Raw genomic sequence first — 17,965 nt, forward strand, 5'->3', positions numbered from 1 at the left:
CTACATATTAGGGAGTTGTTTCTTTGTATTGATTTTCTGTAATATTTCAATAATGAGGTGCTTTGGAGCTTGTATCTGAAAATGAGTTGTTTCTTTGAGGTCTTATGACCATGGAATCTTACATAAAAAAGTATTAGGTATATGGTGGGTGGTATACTTTTACATTTATTGCCTTTAATTATCAAAAGCAAAGTAACAATGCTTCTTAAAAACAGTGCCATTTCTATCTGTTCTGAGTGCAAAAAAGCATCCAAAACCAGTAAACCTCTTTTAACAAGAAATACATTTAATGTTATTCAGATTTAGAAATTTATTTCGAGTTTGTTCTTCACTATTACCTAATCTAAGTTTTAGTAAAGGAAATGCATGTAAAATTAAGTAGATGATAAACCCTTCAGAGTATACATTTATAATTGAAGTGTTAATACACCATTAACTATAGCAAGAAAATAGCACCACTGATAGCATTACTTCTTTTCCTAATGTCCTCTATTTTTGCTATATATGAGTTACTTTGTGTGAGAGGTTATACTTCTCCCCTGAAATATTAATGTGGACTTTACATTTATTAGCATTCTAATTTTATTCCATTAAGTTTTTAGGTATCTTTTAAATTACTAATTATTTTAGATAGAGTATTAGTTACTACTTGACAGTATTAAAATGTGTTAACACAATCAACAGCTGTGGTCATACGGTCACTATGCCAGCACATCATTAATTTCTACATTAACTAATATGTCATCAATATATACATTATTGGAGTAGAACAGAAATGAGTAAAAGAACGATTGGACACTTATTTTTTAAAGAAAAATTGGCTGATTTTAAAGAAAATGCTTTTAGTTTTATCTTTTCATTCCATATGTTCCAAATGAAAAAAGAGCCTTTGGGATGTTCACGTACAAAATTAGGTGTGGCTTAAAGGGAAAGGAGTTTGAAATCTTCTGATTTTGCAAGGACAAAATGATTGATGTTTAAGTGAAGTGTAAGTTTGCTTACATATCTACAGAGAACAATTCTTGTAATCAAGAAATTGCTTTGTAAACTACTCTATATGTTAGCAAATTTATTCCCATTCAGACCACTCTGAAAAGAGTTAGCTGTAGCAACTGGCATTAAAAGCCAGGTAGAACAGTTACTGCCATTTACTTAATGTACTCAAGTTTGAATATCCTGTGAATGCATAGTTACTCTGAACAATAAACTCTTTCTTACAAAGGAAAGGATCCTATATAAAACATTTATTTATAAGATAAGCTATAAATGAGGATTGATAATGGGCTAGAAATGTAAGTTTAGACCATGAAGGTGTTAATAAAAAGAGAAGCCAGTGCTTAAAATTTAGTCCAGTGTTAATGAATTCCTTGTGAAAATTAAAGAGGCTGTATAGTAGTAAGGTCCTTTTTTTTTTTTTTTTTTTTTTTTTTAATGTAGAAAGATCCTTTTCTTGCTGTGTATACTTAAGTTTTGATAAATGTCATACATTTCGATTTCTTTCTGATGGTTTCAGCTGAACTATTTGGTATAATAAGCATGGTCTTCGGAGGGCTTTCATAGAGGGCTTTCATAAATAGTTGCTTTTGTTCTTATTAGTTGGAATCAAAAGGTCATCTCTTAAGTCTCCTCAATAAGAAAACTGCAGCTTGAAAGATGACATGACTTGCTCAAAATCATATTTAAAAGACAAAGTCAGAAGTCAGCCTTTTGACTTATCATGTACAGTACTCTTTTCCTGTTGCATCCCACATTTTGGCCCCTTAAATAATAAGACCATTATGATCTCTTATGGCCAGATTTTTTTCTTAAGTATTATTAAACAGGATGTTATGGCAAAATTATGTGTTGGCAGGGCAGGACAGCAGTATGGTAAGTGGGTTTTGGTTTTGAGCTTTTTCATATTTGCCACTTAATAACCTGCTGTTAATACACTGTTCTTTGTGACTGTGACTTGAGACAGAGATTTCAGGTAGTATAAGCCTAAGTTGTGATACTGGCCAGTTTTTCTAATGTGTAAAATTGCATTATATCTTTATGTTATTCAGATTGAAGGGAGTAATCATTAATAATATTTTTAAAATCCTCAAATCATGCCAGCTGCTAAGAGGAAAGTTATATTAAATAGAAAAAAATGTGATAAGGTGGCATAGTGACCCAGAATGCCTTATTCACTGTGTTTTATGACCATTTGTTTTTCATGATTTTTCTATTTTCCCATTTCGCCATTTGACTTGTTACTTTTATTCATAATGCTTTTCTATTTTCTTTATGTAGTCGTACTCCTGGAAGTCGTCAAGCCTCTCCAACTGAAGTAGTTGAGCGCTTGGGCCCCAATACTAATCCCTCAGAAGGACTGGGGCCTCTTCCTAATCCTACAGCTAATAAACCACTTGTTGAAGAATTTTCAAATCCTGAAACTCAGAATCTGGATGCCATGGAACAAGTTGGTCTGGAATCCTTACAGTTTGACTATCCTGGTAATCAGGTACCAATGGACTCTTCAGGAGCTACTGTAGGCCTTTTTGACTACAATTCCCAGCAGCAGGTAAAAGCATGTTCTTTCTTTAAGAAGGTCCTCTTAACCGTATACTGGTTTAGCCTGAAGTGCTATGTGGCATTGAAAAGAATGGTAGGGGTTTTTGAGTACTAAATGTTTTATTGATTAAAGTGTCCTTGTATTTGAGAAAGTCCTCCCCAAAAAAAAATGTTTAAAATGTTTTATTCAGATTTCTGATTAGAAATGAAAGATTTTGACACTAATCTTTGTGTTAAATATTTTCCCTAATAGCTCTTTCAGAGGACTAATGCACTAACAGTTCAGCAGTTAACTGCAGCTCAACAGCAGCAATATGCATTAGCAGCAGCTCAGCAGCCACATATAGGTGAGTCTTCATACGTTCTCATTTTGACCAAAGTCTTGTTAAAATGTCTAGGATGTTTCACTTTTCGTTTACTGATAGGTGAGGTTTTGTTACTTTTTGAAACATCTGAGATCAACAAGTAATAGGTTGTATGACAAAGGTGTTTATTAACTAGGGAATTGTTTCTGATTATTACTTGCATCACTGGTTAAATTAAATAAAAATCTGTAATTCGATAAAAGTTGTCATCACGTAAGTTTTTCTCCAATGTGAAGTTGAGAAAGTCAGACACTTGGAAATTCAAATTTACTTATTTGTGTCCATTATCAAGTCAGTATGTTCATTTAAATTTTTTCGTAAAATATTTTTTTCCATGAAGTTATTTGGTCTTTGACTTTTAATCTGCTAGAATTCAAGCTTGGTACATGATGTTGTCTGTACTAGGTCTCCCCACTACATCCCACAATAATAATATGGGAATAACTTCCCTATACCCTTTACCCAGTTCCCCCTAATGGCTACACTTAAATAATTACAGTACAGTATCAAAAACAGTAATATGATATTGATGCAGTATGTATGTATAGTTTTATTTTATTTTATCAGGTGTAGATTTGTGTAAACATTTTTATGCCTGTCTGATTTTGTCTAAGTTTGTATGAAGACTATTAACATCAGAGTCTATGGAAGGGGGTTGTCTTTCCTTAACGTCATATTGTTCTGTGTTAGTGCAATAAGGCTTCCTAAGCCCTAATTTTTATTTTTCAGTTTTTTTGTTTGTTTATTTTGGAGAGAGAGTCTCACTCTCACCCAGGCTGGAGTACAGTGGGGCGATCTTGGCTCACTTCAGCCTCCGCCTTCTGGGTTCAAGAGATTCTCCTGCCTCAGCCTTCTGAGTAGCTGGGATCACAGGCGTCTGCCACCACATCTGGCTAATTTTTGTATTTTTAGTAGAGACGGGGGTTTTACCATGTTGGCCAGGCTGGTCTTGAGCTCCAGATCTCAGGTGATCAGCCCCCCCTCGGCCTCCCAAAGTGCTGGGATTGCAGGTGTGAGCCACCGCGTCTGGCCTATTTTTTGTTTTCATCAAAAATGTCAGGCTGCACAGTGGCGCCATCCTGAAATCCCAGCACTTTGGGAGGCTGAGGCAGGTGGATCACCTGAGGTCAGGAGTTTGAGACCATCCTGGCCGACATGGTGAAACCCCGTCTCTACAAAAATACAAAAATTAGCTGGGCTTAGCAGTGGGGGTCTGTAATCCCGTCTACTTGGGTGTCTGAGGCAGAGAATCGCTTGAACCTGGGAGACGGAGACTGCAGTGAAGCAAGATTGCACCACTGCACTCCAGCCTGGGTGACAGAGAGAGACTCCGCTCAAGAAAAAAAAAAAAAGTCCACATTTATAGGTGAGTGCCAGTCGCAGCATGTACTCTGGCCCCGTTTCTTTCCTCTTTTTGCCTCTCTTTCCTTTTTTCCCTACCCCCTTTATCCCTCGTTTGTCCTCTTATGTTAGAAATGTACTGCTACCTGTCTATTCATGGACAGCACAACGGTTTTTATTTCTTGAGGCTTTATGTTATAATATTTGGCAGGCTAATACATCTATTACTCTTCTTTTTTGGAGTTTTAAGTTTTTGGTTCTTGCTTATTTGCTTTTTTGTATGAACTTCAAAATTAGCTTATCTACTTCCAGAAGATAGGATTAAATGTTGTAATTTACTTAGGGAAATTTGACATCTTTATGCCATCAAGCATCAGGTTTTTTTTGTTGTTATTGTTTTTGTTGTTGTTTCTTTGACAAGGAGGTCTTGTTGTTTGACCCAGGCTGGAGTGCAGTGGTGCAGTCTTGGCTCACTGCAACTGCTGCCTCCCAGGCTCAAGTGATCCTCTCGCCGCAGCCTCCCGAGTAGCTGGGACCACAGGTGCACGCCACCACACCTGGCTAATTTTTTGTAGAGACAGGGTTTCACCATGTTGCCCAGGCTGGTCCTGAGCTCAAGTGATCCACCCACCTCAGCCTCCCAAAGTGCTGGGATTACAGGCATGAGCCACCGTGCCCTGCTGACATCAAGTATTCTTGTCCAGGGTGTGATGTGTCTTTATTTTTGTTCAAGTTTACTGTAGTGTCATTTGAGTTGCTTTAAAATTTTTCTCATAGGGTTTCTCATATTTCATTCTAAGTTTATTTTATGTATTTTATGTTTTGTTATTGTAAATGGCTTTCTTCCTGTCTTTCATTGTAGCTTTAAAGTGTTATCTATGAAAACTCGAGTACCATATATCAGATTTCATGAATGATATTTTAAAATAGTTGAATCATCTTCCCATTCTTGGAATAAAAAAGACTTGTATATAACAATTATTTCTTTTAACATACTCTTTCAATTTGCTAGTATTTCATTTAGGATTTTTGCATCTATATAGTTAGGTGAAATTAGTCTCTGTGTATCTGCAGTTTTTTCACGTTTTTTAGTGTCAGCATTCTTGCTTCACAAAAATAATTTTAGATAGGTCTTTTTTTTTTTTTTTCCAAAGACAGGGTCTTAGTCTGTCACCCAGACTGGAGTGCAGTGGTACAGCCTCAGCTTCCCAGGCTGAAGCAATCCTTTCATCTCAGCCTCCCACGTAGCTTGGGACTATAGGCTCGAGCCATGATGCCCAGTGAATTTTTTGTAGAGACGGGGATTCACCCTATTGTCCAGGCTGGTCTCGAACTCCTGGGCTCAAGTAATCCACCTGACTCAGCCTCCCAAAGTGCTGGGATTATAGACATGAGCCACTGCGCCCAGCCATTTCTTTCTTATTTTAATGCCTTAGAGTATTTTAATAATATTGGACTTATGTAATCTTTAAAGATGTGGCAGAACTTTCGTGTGTGAGAAACCTAATATAAATAAATTTGAAAACCTAGAAAGCATAGTGTATCAAAATTGACCCCACATTTTAACTCAATTCCACAGTTAAGCAAATTCATTGTTGACAATCTTTTTTATCCAAGTTTGCCTGGTCACCTCTTAGCTGGCCAATAGCTCATTTAGAAAAGGACTAGTCGGCCGGGCGCGGTGGCTCACGCCTGTAATCCCAGCACTTTGGGAGGCCGAGGCGGGCGGATCACGAGGTCAGGAGATCGAGACCATCCTGGCTAACACGGTGAAACCCCGTCTCTACTAAAAATACAAAAAATTAGCCGGGCGTGGTAGCGGGCGCCTGTAGTCCCAGCTACTCGGGAGGCTGAGGCAGGAGAATGGCGTGAACCCGGGAGGCGGAGCTTGCAGTGAGCCGAGATCGCGCCACTGCACTCCAGCCTGGGCGACAGAGCGAGACTCCGTCTCAAAAAAAAAAAAAAAAAAAAAAAGAAAAGGACTAGTCGACAGACATATGTATAATATGTACCATATAATTTGCGGTTATTTAGTAATCACATTTTTAAAAATTAAAAAATAGGTGAAAGTAATTTGAATATTTTATTTAGCTCATATCCAAAATATTGCAAAATGTAGTCAATATGGAACTTACTAATGAGAATTTTTGCATTCTTTTCTTTATATTGTTTTTGAAATATAGCTGATCTCAAGTCAGCTTTGAATATAGCTGATCTCAAACTAGTCACGTTTTAAATGCACAGTGACTATATGTGGAAAATTTTTAGAGTGCGAGTTGACAAATGTCTTCTGTACAAAGGGCTGTTGACTATTTAAAGCTTTGCATCCCATATGGGTTCGATCACGACCACTCCACTGTGCTGGTAAAGCATGAAAATGGTTATTAGATGATGCATAAATATTGCTATGTTCCAGTAAAACTTTACTTATGGGTGCTGAAATAGGAATTTCAAATAATTTTCATGTGTTTGAATTTTATTTTTTTGAACCATTTAAAAATATTAAAACTATTCTTAGCTAGTTTGTACAAAAATAGGTAAGACGCAGGCTTAACCCATGTACTTGGCCAGACAGAAATAATAGATAGGATAGAATGAAAACAAAAAGACAGGGTTATGTAGTTGATTGGAGAGTTCCTAGAGTACAAGGAGTTGAGGGAGAATCCATAGGGGGGTAAATTGGGAATAAAGCCAGGTGACCTACAGATGGCTAGAAGAGGAATAAACAAACAAAAAGGGGCCTATACAGTTCAGGCTTTGGGGGTTGAGTTATAGTAACCATGTAAGAGCTCCCCCAGCTACTAATAAAAGACCTGGTTTTGAGATTTGACCCTATAGTATGTAGTTTAGGCAATAATTCTGATACCACATAATGAACAAGTGAGTGCAAGAGAAACTCTCATGTAAGATAATGTTTCAAACAAAAATGACAGTACAAAGAAGAAGGATCAGCCAGAAAACATGTCGCAGAGTTCTAAGTTATGGAAGGGAACTTTAAAGTTGTGCAAAGAATGTAAGGGTATTTTCAGAACCTTAAGAGATAAAGGGTGTGAGCCATCAGAGATTATCAGAAGTCGTAAAACAACAGATTGCTGTGAAAAGGAGCCATTTCATGGTCTTGTAAATAAGTCATTGAAAAAATAGTTCTAGGTGAGCTGCATAATTGGCTATCACCTACCGCTAAATGAATTAGGATATAAAACGTAGATGGTCGCCCAGAACACTGAAATTCCCTATAGTAATCAAGACATGGGAAATATAAAGGAGAAATGAAAAGCTATGGAATGAGTTAGGGAGTAAGTAAGGATGTACAAAGCATTTGTAAAGAAAACTGTAAACTTTTCCAGAAGTCTTGAATAAATGGAGACGTGATTTTTCTGGGCAAAACTCAGCATTATAAAAATGTCAGTTCTCCCTAAATTAATGTGTGTATTAAATATACGCTTGGTCAGAATCCCAGCAGGTTTTTTTTTTTCTCTTTAAAAAAAAAAAAAAACTTGAAAGCTTGATTTTGATGTTTGTCTCAGAAAAGTAAATGGTACTTTTCTGTCACCCAGGCATGGAGTGCAGTGGCCTATGGCTAATTGCAGCCTCAACCTCCCAGGCTCAAGCAGTGCTCCCAGAAAAACCAGAAAATTAATGGAAAACTAAAATTAAAGCGGAGGAGGAGGGCTTGCTCAACCATATTGTTTCCGAGCAGAAGCACTCACTGCCTGATGCAGTAGAAGCCAATGCTATGGCACCAGGTTTTTGAGAAAAGAAAAGCTTTTTTTGTAGGTCAACCAACAAGGAGACAGGAATCCAGCTCAAGTCTATCTCCCTGTGCTGGCTTTAAGGGAGTAATTTTTATTAGAAAGGACTTGGGGAATGGATTTTGAGATTATTAAGTAATTGGTGGAAGAAAAGGGGAGGCCTGGGAAGTCCTCAGCATGCACAGCTATCTCTTCATGCCACCTGATGGGTCGCATGTGCAAATTGCGGGAGAGTTAGTATGAAGCGTGGTGGAAATTTGGGCTGTGATGTCAGCAAGCTTGTTCTGCACAGACTGCAGTCCATATTGGTTTTAACCGATTTCAGCCAGTTTTGTTATCTTATAAACAGAGAGTTTCTGCATTTCTTTCTGCAAATTTGAACAGAGTTTCTGCATTTCTTTCTGCAGATTCTTTCTTTTCATATCTGCCATCCTGCAAACTCAAGAATTTTCATTAGTTACTGCTTTCTTTAACTTTTTGGAGCACAGTTTCAGTTTTTTAAAACAATTATTATGACAATTAAAATAGTGTGGTACTGGACTCAAAATGTATGAGTAGATCATTGAACAAGATTACTTTGAAATAGATCCATGTGTGCATGCATGCTTGTTTAGGGTAGAGTGATGAGATGAATTTCAAATCAATGCCAAAAGAATGATTATTTGGAAAATAACTTGGGGGGTGGGGGCGGTTATTGGGTCTCATTCCTAATGGATTGAAATTTTTAATGAGAAAAACAAAAGCATAAAAGATTTGATACAATTTCCTTGTTGATAGCCAAACAACCATGGATTAAAACAAAATTTTTTTTAAATTTTTAATTTACCTATTAGGTTGGCGAGTCTTCAGAATGTTTAATAATGTCCTGTTTTGGCAGGAGTGTAAGTGGCACTCATGCTTTTGGAATGTAAACTGGTACAGTTTTCCTGGAAAATAATCTAGAAATGTGGATCAAGAATTTATATGACAGAAACAGAAAAGTCAGGTGTGTTGGCACCTGCCTTTATTCTCCGCTACTGGAGGTTGAGGCGGGAACATCAGTTGAGCCTAGGAGGTCGAGACCAGCCTGAACTCTGCAATATAGTGAGACATTGTCTCTTAAAAAGAGAATTTATGTTTTTGTCTGTTGAAGTAAATTTTTTTTAAGGATATAGTAATGTAAAGACCTGTGTATCTAAAGAGAATAATAGCATTATTTATTTATAGCAAAAGATTATGAACCATCTAAATATATAAAAGTAGTAGATTGATTATATCATGTTCCTTCTATACAGAAGACTACATATTATGTAGCCATTAAAAAGAATGAGTGGCTGGGCACAGTGGCTCACGCCTGTAATCCCAGCACTGTGGGGAGGTCAAGTTGGGTGGATTGCTTGAGCCCAGGAGTTTGAGACCAGCCTAAGCAATAGGCAAAACCCTGTCTCTACAAAAATCAGCCAGGTATGGTAGTGCGTACCTGTAGTCCCAGCTACTCAGGAGGCTGAGGTGGGAGGATCACTTGAGCCTGGGAGGTGAAGGCTGAAATTAGCCATGATCATGCCACTGCACCCCAAGCCTGGGCAACAGAGCAAGACCTTGTCTCAAAAAAAAAAAAAAGGATGAGCTAGGTTTGTATCTGTAGACAGAGATTTATGATTAATTGATAGGTGAAAAAGTGTATTAAAGTACAGTTATAGATTAGAATACAAAATGAATGAGTATGTATGCATTTAAAAGTATGTATACATATCAGGAAAGGTTACATGAGGATTTTCACTTTAGGAACCCTAATACATTGTTTTCTACTTTTGTGATAAAGATAATTCATGATAGATGAAGTTGCAAACCAAAAGACAACCGAGACAGGTCTCAATCAGTTTAGAAAGTTTATTTTGCCAAGTTTAAGGACATGCCCATGTCGCAGCCTCAGGAAGTCCTGACAACATGTGCCCAAGGTGGTTGGGGCACAACTTAGTTTTATACATTTTAAGAAGACTTGAGATATCAGTCAATATGCATAAGATGTACATTGGTTTGGTCCGGAAATATGGGACAACTGGAAGCTGGGAGGGGGCTACCAGGTCGTAGGTAAATAAGAGACAAATGATTGCATTCTTTTGAGTTTCTGATTAGCTTTTCACTGAATGCACAATTTACGGGAATAATCAGTTGTGTGTTAGTCTGGCTTAGTGAAGAAATCAGATACGCTTTTTTCTCATGTGAGCAGAGGGATGACTTTGAGCTCTGCCTGTCCTTTGTCCATAAGGAATTTCCTTGAGGGCAAGCTGTAAGGCAGATACGTAGCTTTTTTTTTTTTTTTTTTTCTCTTTCAATCTTTCTAGCTATCTTATTTAGGAATAGAATGGGAGGCAGGATTTGCCCAGTGCAGTTCCCAGCTTAACTTTTCTTTTTGGCTTGGTGATTTTTGGGAGATTTATTTTCCTTTCACTAACCTGAGTGGAATCTTGTAACCTTTTTGACCTAGGGCATAGCTAAAAATAGGACTCAACGAATGGCTTTAAAATGAAAGGATTTTATTGAACTCATAGTTTAATTCATATTTTCTTCACAGAAAGTATAAACCAAAATAAAATTCTAAGGCCCCCAGCAACCATCTGAATGGACTTCTTCCTTGGCCACGGTGCTCTTAAAATTTAACTTGAGGCCGGGTGCTATGGCTCACGCCTGTAATCCCAGCACTTTGGGAGGCCAAGGCGGGCGGATCACCTGAGGTCGGGAGTTCACAACCAGCCTGACCAACATGGAGAAACCCCGTCTCTACTAAAAATACAAAATTAGCCAGGCGTGGCAGCGCATGCCTGTAATCCCAGCTACTTGGGAGGCTGAGGCAGGAGAATCACTGGAACCTGGGAGGCGGAGGTTGTGTTGAGCCAAGATCGTGCTACTGTACTCCAACCTGGGCAACAAGAGCGAAACTCCGTCTCAAAAAAAAAAAAAAAAAAATTAACCTGAAGGACTGGTTCAGGCTGTGATGGGAATTAGGGGTTGGACATGCTTCATTATACCTCTCCAGCATTAACATCAACGCAGACCTTAAGTCTGTTAAGGAACAGAGTCTATTCTCTCTGAAGCCTGCTATCTGGAGGATTCATCTGTATGATAAAACTGTTGTTTCCACAACCTCTTATCGCAACCCAAGCATTTCCTTTCTATTGATCCCAGGTCTTTAGATAAACTCAACCAATTTATCAACCAGAAAATTTTAAAATGTACCTATGGCCCTTATATTTGGCTCAGAATAAATCTCTTCAAATAATTTACCGAGTTTGACGCTTTTCATAGATAAAAGCAGATTTCTTAAATGACTGTGTTGTGCCTAGACAAGAAATCAGTGTTGAGGCTTGTATTTTTTAAAATTAAATAGGCTATAAAAAATGATTGTGTATAGGGAAAACTCTCTAAAACCATGTTGTTGTTATTTATTTAGGAGACAGAGTCTTACTCTGTTGCCTAGGCTGGACTGCAGTGGTGTGATCTTGGCTCACTGCAACCTCCACCTCCTGGGTTCAAGCAATTCTCATGCCTCAGCCTCCCGAGTAGCTGGGATTACAGGCATGTGCTACCACACCCAGCTAATTTTTATATTTTTAGCAGAGACGGTCTTGAACTCCTGGCCTCAAGTGATCCGCCTACCTTGGCCTCCCAAAGTCCTGGGATCACAGGCATGAGCCACTATGCCTGGCCTAAAACCTTGTTTTTCCTCTACTCTCATGCCATGACAACACAGACTACTTCTGTGACCAAATGTGTGGGCGGTTTTCTCCACACACCAAGCAGGAGACACCAGCTGGGTGTCCTCTAATTCAGTTCCAACACTGTCTACCCAGAGACAATGTCGGATCCCAGAAGTTGAGGCCTCAGTCTTCAGGACTGCTTTCCACCCCCAACACACACTGGTCACAAGTCTGGGCCTCCAGAACTTCTGACCGACTGGCTTCAAGTTGGAGTTCCCACAAGCCCCTCTTTGGGTTTGATTTGCTGGAGTGCCTCATAGAACACTTACTTTTACTGGTTTATTATGAAAGATACTGTTAAGGATACAGGTGTGCAGAGCTGCTGGGTAGGGTGAGGCATGGAGGAAGGGGTGCGGAGCTTCCATGCCCTCCCTGGGTGTGCCACCCTTCAGGAACCTGAATTTTGATTTTAAGGCCTAGTAAGATATATTTTCCTTTTGAATGCTTTTTAAAAATATTACTATTATCATTATTATTATTGTTGTTATTGTTATTATTTTGAGACGGAGTCTCGCCCTCTTGCCCAGGCTGGAGTGCAGTGGCGCTATCTTGGCTCACTCCAACCTCAGTCTCCTGACTAGCTGGGATTACCAGCGTTTGCCACCACTCCCAGCTAATTTTTTTGTATTTTTAGCAGAGACAGGGTTTCACCATGTTGGCCAGGCTGGTCTTGAACTCCTGACCTCAGGTATTCCACCTGCCTCGGCCTCCCAAAGTGCTGGGATTACATGCATGAGCCACCATGCCCGGCCTATTATTTTTTTATTTATTTTTGAGACAGGGTCTCGTGAAGTAATTTTTTCCAGTAGCTATGGTTGAAAGACCTGTACAGTGATTCCTCAACATCTGAGAGTTTCTTCTCTCTTTAATGAGTACTGCAAATGTATATTTTTAGGTCTTTTTCAGCCTTTACTAAATTCATATGGACATATGTTACTCAGAAGTGAGTGTAACTGGCCTTTAAGCTCTTTCTTGTTTCCCTATTGACTGGAGGGTAAAGTCCAAACTACTTAGCATGAACCAGGAAGCTCTTCCTTGGTCTTCATGATGGTTATACCTCCAGTTTTATTTTATCTTACACTATACCTCATTCATTTTACTCACCCCTTCCAAAGTTTATTAGATGTTCCTCCTCTCTGTGCCCAGAGCACTTAATATGCTATATTGTATTTCTTAATATACCTGTTTTTCTCACCAGATGGAGTGCTTTGTGAGGGCAAATTGTATATTCCTGCCTCACTGAATCCCTAGCTCATAATGTGACTTTATAATATTGAGTGAAAAACTACTATTTACCAGTAGCAGTTCTGGCTCTCACATTTATTTTATGCCAGTCTCGTGCTAATACATACTGTGCAGTCATTTATTTTTGAATTTATATTTTTATTTTCTATAACATACCTCGAGACAGTACAGTTATGTCATAATCGGTATTACATTTAATTCTCACAGCAATTCTGCAAAACAGCTGTTTCTTAAATGAAAACTAATTTAGAGTTAGCGGTACATGCCCAAGGTCACTTAGTAAAAATTTGAACCATTATGCACACTCTCCTCCCCACCCCCATACCACCCCAGATTCAGAGTAGAAATGTTTTTATCTAATGAAAAAAATCATACTTTACATTGTTGTTTATTATTTCTCCCCTTTTAAAATATAGCTGGTGTATTCTCAGCAGGCCTTGCTCCAGCTGCATTTGTGCCAAATCCATACATTATTAGTGCTGCTCCTCCAGGGACCGATCCGTATACTGCAGCAGGATTGGCTGCAGCAGCTACATTAGCAGGTAACATACTATTTGTTCATCTTTATTATGGTTGCTTTTTAATGTATTTAGTTTTGGGTGTAAGCTTTATTTTTCTCTATTTGGGCAATTTGAAATTCCTAAGAAAAACTGAAACATTATCCAGAATGAACTAAAGTTTCCAGGAAGTTAGTACTATTTTTCAACTGTAATGCTACAGGGAAAAGCTTAAGCAATAACTTTTCCTCATATACGTAATTGGCTTACATTTCAGCTTTATAGTTTTAGAAATCTATTGTCAACCATGAATCTCCATTTTAATGACAAACCCCATTACCCGCAGAGACAATGCAAAGTAAAATTACTTCTCAGAAAATAAAATAGAGGTAGGTGACCTGCATACACAGGTCAGGGATAGAATAGAGTAAGATAAACAGATACAGTAATTCTGAGAAAATATGTATCTAAAATTTCTTGAGCAATGCTAAAATGTACAAACAAGGTGGGGGACAAAAAGTTTGGATCAAGTTGGAAAGAACGTACTAAAAACTGCCCAGCCTGAGACTACCACCCAGAATCTGAAATAAAAGCCAAAGCTGGCCAGGTGCAGTGGCTCACACCTGTAATCCTAGCTCTTTGGGATGCCGAAGCGCCTGGCCTGGGTGACAGAGTGAGACTGTCTAAAAATGAAAACAACAACAAAAAAGCTGTATTTATTGTCTGTATAAGTAAGGAAAAGTTGTGTGCTGATCAGGCACAGTCTTATTTGAACAAAGCAATTTGCTGATCTTAGTTGGGGTTCTTGGGAAGAGTTCGTTTTAGGTTGAGGTGGCTACAAAGACAGAAATGAGTTAGTCTGAGGCATTGTTTATATTGATTATACAGGCAAGAATAGGTTGATGTCTGCCTTAGAATTTTGTTTATTGGAATGAGTCTGCTAATGGGCTGACTTTCAAAACTTGAGGCTGTCCCTGTTTTTTTGGGGGGGGGCTTTGAGCGATATCTTGACTGAAATATTGTCACTAATCAGTTTGAAACCCACTTCTGACAGTCAGTATTTTCCTAGGAGACTGACTTTTTTTTTTTTTTTTTTTTTTGAGACAGAGTCTCGCTCTGTTGCCCAGGCTGGAGTGCAGTGGCACGATCTCGGCTCACTGCAAGCTCCGCCTCCCGGGTTCACGCCATTCTCCTGCCTCAGCCTCCCGAGTAGCTGGGACTACAGGCGCCCACCACCACGCCTGGCTAATTTTTTGTATTTTTCGTAGAGACGGGATTTCACTGTGTTAGCCAGGATGGTCTCCATTTCCTGACCTTGTGATCCGCCTGCCTCGGCCTCCCAAAGTGCTGGGATTACAGGCGTGAGCCACCGCGCCCGGCCAAGACTGATTTTTAAAGTCAAGATCTTGTTTTAAAAAACGGGGAAGAAATTTCAGATTTATATTTGATATCTTAGCTACCACAATGAAACTAAGCTGTCATTAGCTTTTGGTGTGGACTTGGATGTGATTCTATAAGGATGTGAGCTTTTCTGGTGCCATTTAACTGGATGTTACTATGTAAAGTGTTGGTATAATACAGAGAACCACTAAACTGTGGGTCTGATAGAAGTAACTTGAAGAGGTCATTTAGTTTGTGTATAAGCATTCTATGTATTTTGGACTTAAGTTTTCTAGGACCAGCATTGTCCAGTAGAAATACAATGTGAGCCAGAAAACGTAGTTTAAGATTTTGTAGTAGTCACAATATAAAAGTAAAAAGCAATAAAATTAATTTCAATAATACTCTTTAATTTGTCCCAACATATCCAAAATATAGTAATTTCAGCATGTTAATAAATTCAGGCTCCTGGCTAGGTTGGATGAGTTTCTAGGTAGATGTTATGAATAGAGTTTACAAAACTTATATTTTTTATAACATATCCTTTCATTTTTACAATGTGTCCTTTTTATTTTATTTTTACGATGTATCCTTTTCATTGTTTTATTTTTACGGTGTACCCTTTTTATTATTTTTACAATGTATCTTTTTATTGTTTTATTTTTACAATGTACCCTTTTTTTGGTAAACTCTATTCAGTGTTTTAATAGTCCTCCTTTCAGGTTCAGCTTACCTGGCTATCTGTAGAAATAAAAGCTTTTTATTTTAGTGATTCAGTCAAATATACTGGGCTTTTTTCCCCTTTGAATGCAACGTGAAACCGAGAGTTTGACTTTTAAAAATACATTAATACAAATAAAGATGTCCTAAAATTCCACTGATAACATTTTAGGACATGTTTGTTATGTAAGTCAGGAATCATGACATTTTATTCATTACTTTAATGGTGAAGCTTATTGTGCATAAAACTATTTACTTTCCAGGAATCAAATATTATCTTGAATAAAGTAGACTAGAGCAGGAACAATTTATTCTTATTTTCCTAGTTTGCCTTCTATTTTTCTTTCTGCTTATGTTATCTAGTGCTTTCTTGTCTTGACTCAGTTTCATTTTCCTAACCACATAAATGCTGATGTCTCATTTGTTTTCTTATAATTTGCAGTTGTTCTGTGAGAATCGTGACTGTGAAATATGAAAAATATTTTAAAATTTAAGGTTTTCAACTCAAATACCATTGTAGCATGCTTGGTACCAGAATGTTCCCCAGTTTTGTGTTATAGATTGGAAAGTAAAATATTTAAAAAGTATCTTGTAATCCATCTCAGTAGTCAAAATTCTCTGAGAGAAACGATGAATGAGCATTTAAAAAATCTTAGTTTTATGGAATCTGTGTTCGCTGAATATATTATCTGTATAGTGTCAGACCCAAAAATTGGCATTCATTAAATGTTGAATAGATGGTTAAGTGTCCTATCAGTTTATTGGTAGCCTTGAGGTTGGATTCCTTGAGGTTGGATTCTCATCTTTTCCCTTTAAGACCATTGCTGTCACCCATCAATACTTTGTCTTTTATTATAAAGACATGTTCTTCTCCAAGTCTTCTTCCTGCCCCCTTTTATAATCTGATGATAGGTAGCTAACCTCATGTCTATGTAAAATCTAGTAACTTTTTATCCGGGGGTCGGGTGTGGGGTTTAGGTCCAGCAGTGGTTCCACCTCAGTATTACGGCGTTCCATGGGGGGTGTATCCAGCCAACTTATTTCAGCAGCAAGCTGCAGCTGCGGCAAATAACACAGCCAGTCAGCAAGCAGCATCACAAGCTCAGCCTGGACAGCAACAGGTAGGCCTTCTTTCTATTAAGTAATACCAAGTATTCTTTGAAATTCTTTGAGCTCCTAATGTTTAAGATTTGTGTTTTTCGACTTATGTTTCCTCACTGTGTAACACGACTCCTGGCATACAGTTGATACGCAAGTATTTATGCATGGGATTTTTTTTTCCTAATCAGTATTATATGAATTTAAAAGATTTGGTTATATTCAGTTTCTGTGTTTCTGTTATTTTGCGATCTTGAAATCTCTAGCAGTTTCTAAATTTCTTTTCATCACTTCATGTTAGTGTGTTAATAATGTTCCTATCAAAATAATTATTCCTTCATATTTTTCCAGGTATTTAAATTACAATTTTAAATGTTAATGTGTTTCTGACCAGTAAAAAGGGATTAGTAGGTATTTTTTATTTTTAAGCAAGAAATGATAAAATATTTTCACTAAAGTTTAGCTTTAATTTCTGGAAAAAGAAAGATGTTTATATCTTTAAAATTTCAGCTTTTTTCAAAAGAACTAACTTGATAAATCTAAAAACACTATAATAAATAACAGAATTCTGACTGTCACATTCATTGTATTTATACCGAAGAAGCACCATGGTATTGCTTACTTGGCAGTTAAACTTTATTCTGAATTTCCTTTAATATATTTTATTTTTTATTTTATTTATTTATTTATTTTTTTTGAGAAGTCTTACTCTGTCACCTAGGCTGGAGTGCAGTGGCACGATCTTGGCTCACTGCAACTTCCACCCCAGGTTCAAGTGACTCTTATACCTCAGTCTTCCAAGTAGCTGGGATTGCAGGTGTGCACCACCACACCCAGCTAATTTTTTCTATTTTTATTAGAGACGGGGTTTCACCATGTTGGCCAGGCTGGTCTTGAACTCCTGGCCTCAAGTAATCCACCCACCTCGACCTCTCAAAGTGCCGGGATTATAAGCATGAGCCACCGCTCTCAGGTAATATATTTTGATTCTACATAGATGCTCTGTTGAAGCTGTTTTTGGCTCAGTCCTTTGACATCATATCACTTCATTGTTTAATAAATTATTTTGTAATCTGTATCTTTGGACAAATGTAATGTCACATTAGCTTAAAATATACACACCTGTGTTTGATGCTTACTTACAGAGAAGGACTTACGACTCCCACTTGTCCTGAGTTGTTTAAAATTAATGATTAAATTTATCATGCTTGTGTATGATTGCTACAACAGCTATGTATTGCGGAATAGTAAACCTTGACCAGACTAAGTTTTCACCTTGTTTTGATATATAATCC

General features: G+C 37.8%; 1 protein-coding gene across 30 annotated transcripts in view; it reads left to right on the top strand.

The window, feature by feature from the left end:
* Positions 1–17,965, top strand: part of PUM2 (pumilio RNA binding family member 2) — a 102,507-nt gene that overhangs the window by 40,149 nt on the left and 44,393 nt on the right. For all 30 annotated transcript variants that reach the window (XM_024927602.5, XM_008952362.6, XM_024927605.5 and 27 more), the window contains 4 exons: positions 2,275–2,545; positions 2,789–2,882; positions 13,392–13,517; positions 16,551–16,693. In XM_024927602.5, the coding sequence (XP_024783370.1) occupies positions 2,275–2,545; positions 2,789–2,882; positions 13,392–13,517; positions 16,551–16,693 (634 nt within the window). The remainder of the gene's footprint in view (positions 1–2,274; positions 2,546–2,788; positions 2,883–13,391; positions 13,518–16,550; positions 16,694–17,965) is intronic.

The sequence above is a fragment of the Pan paniscus genome, chromosome 12 (assembly GCF_029289425.2).
Source record: "Pan paniscus chromosome 12, NHGRI_mPanPan1-v2.0_pri, whole genome shotgun sequence".
Taxonomy (NCBI): Eukaryota; Metazoa; Chordata; class Mammalia; order Primates; family Hominidae; genus Pan; species Pan paniscus.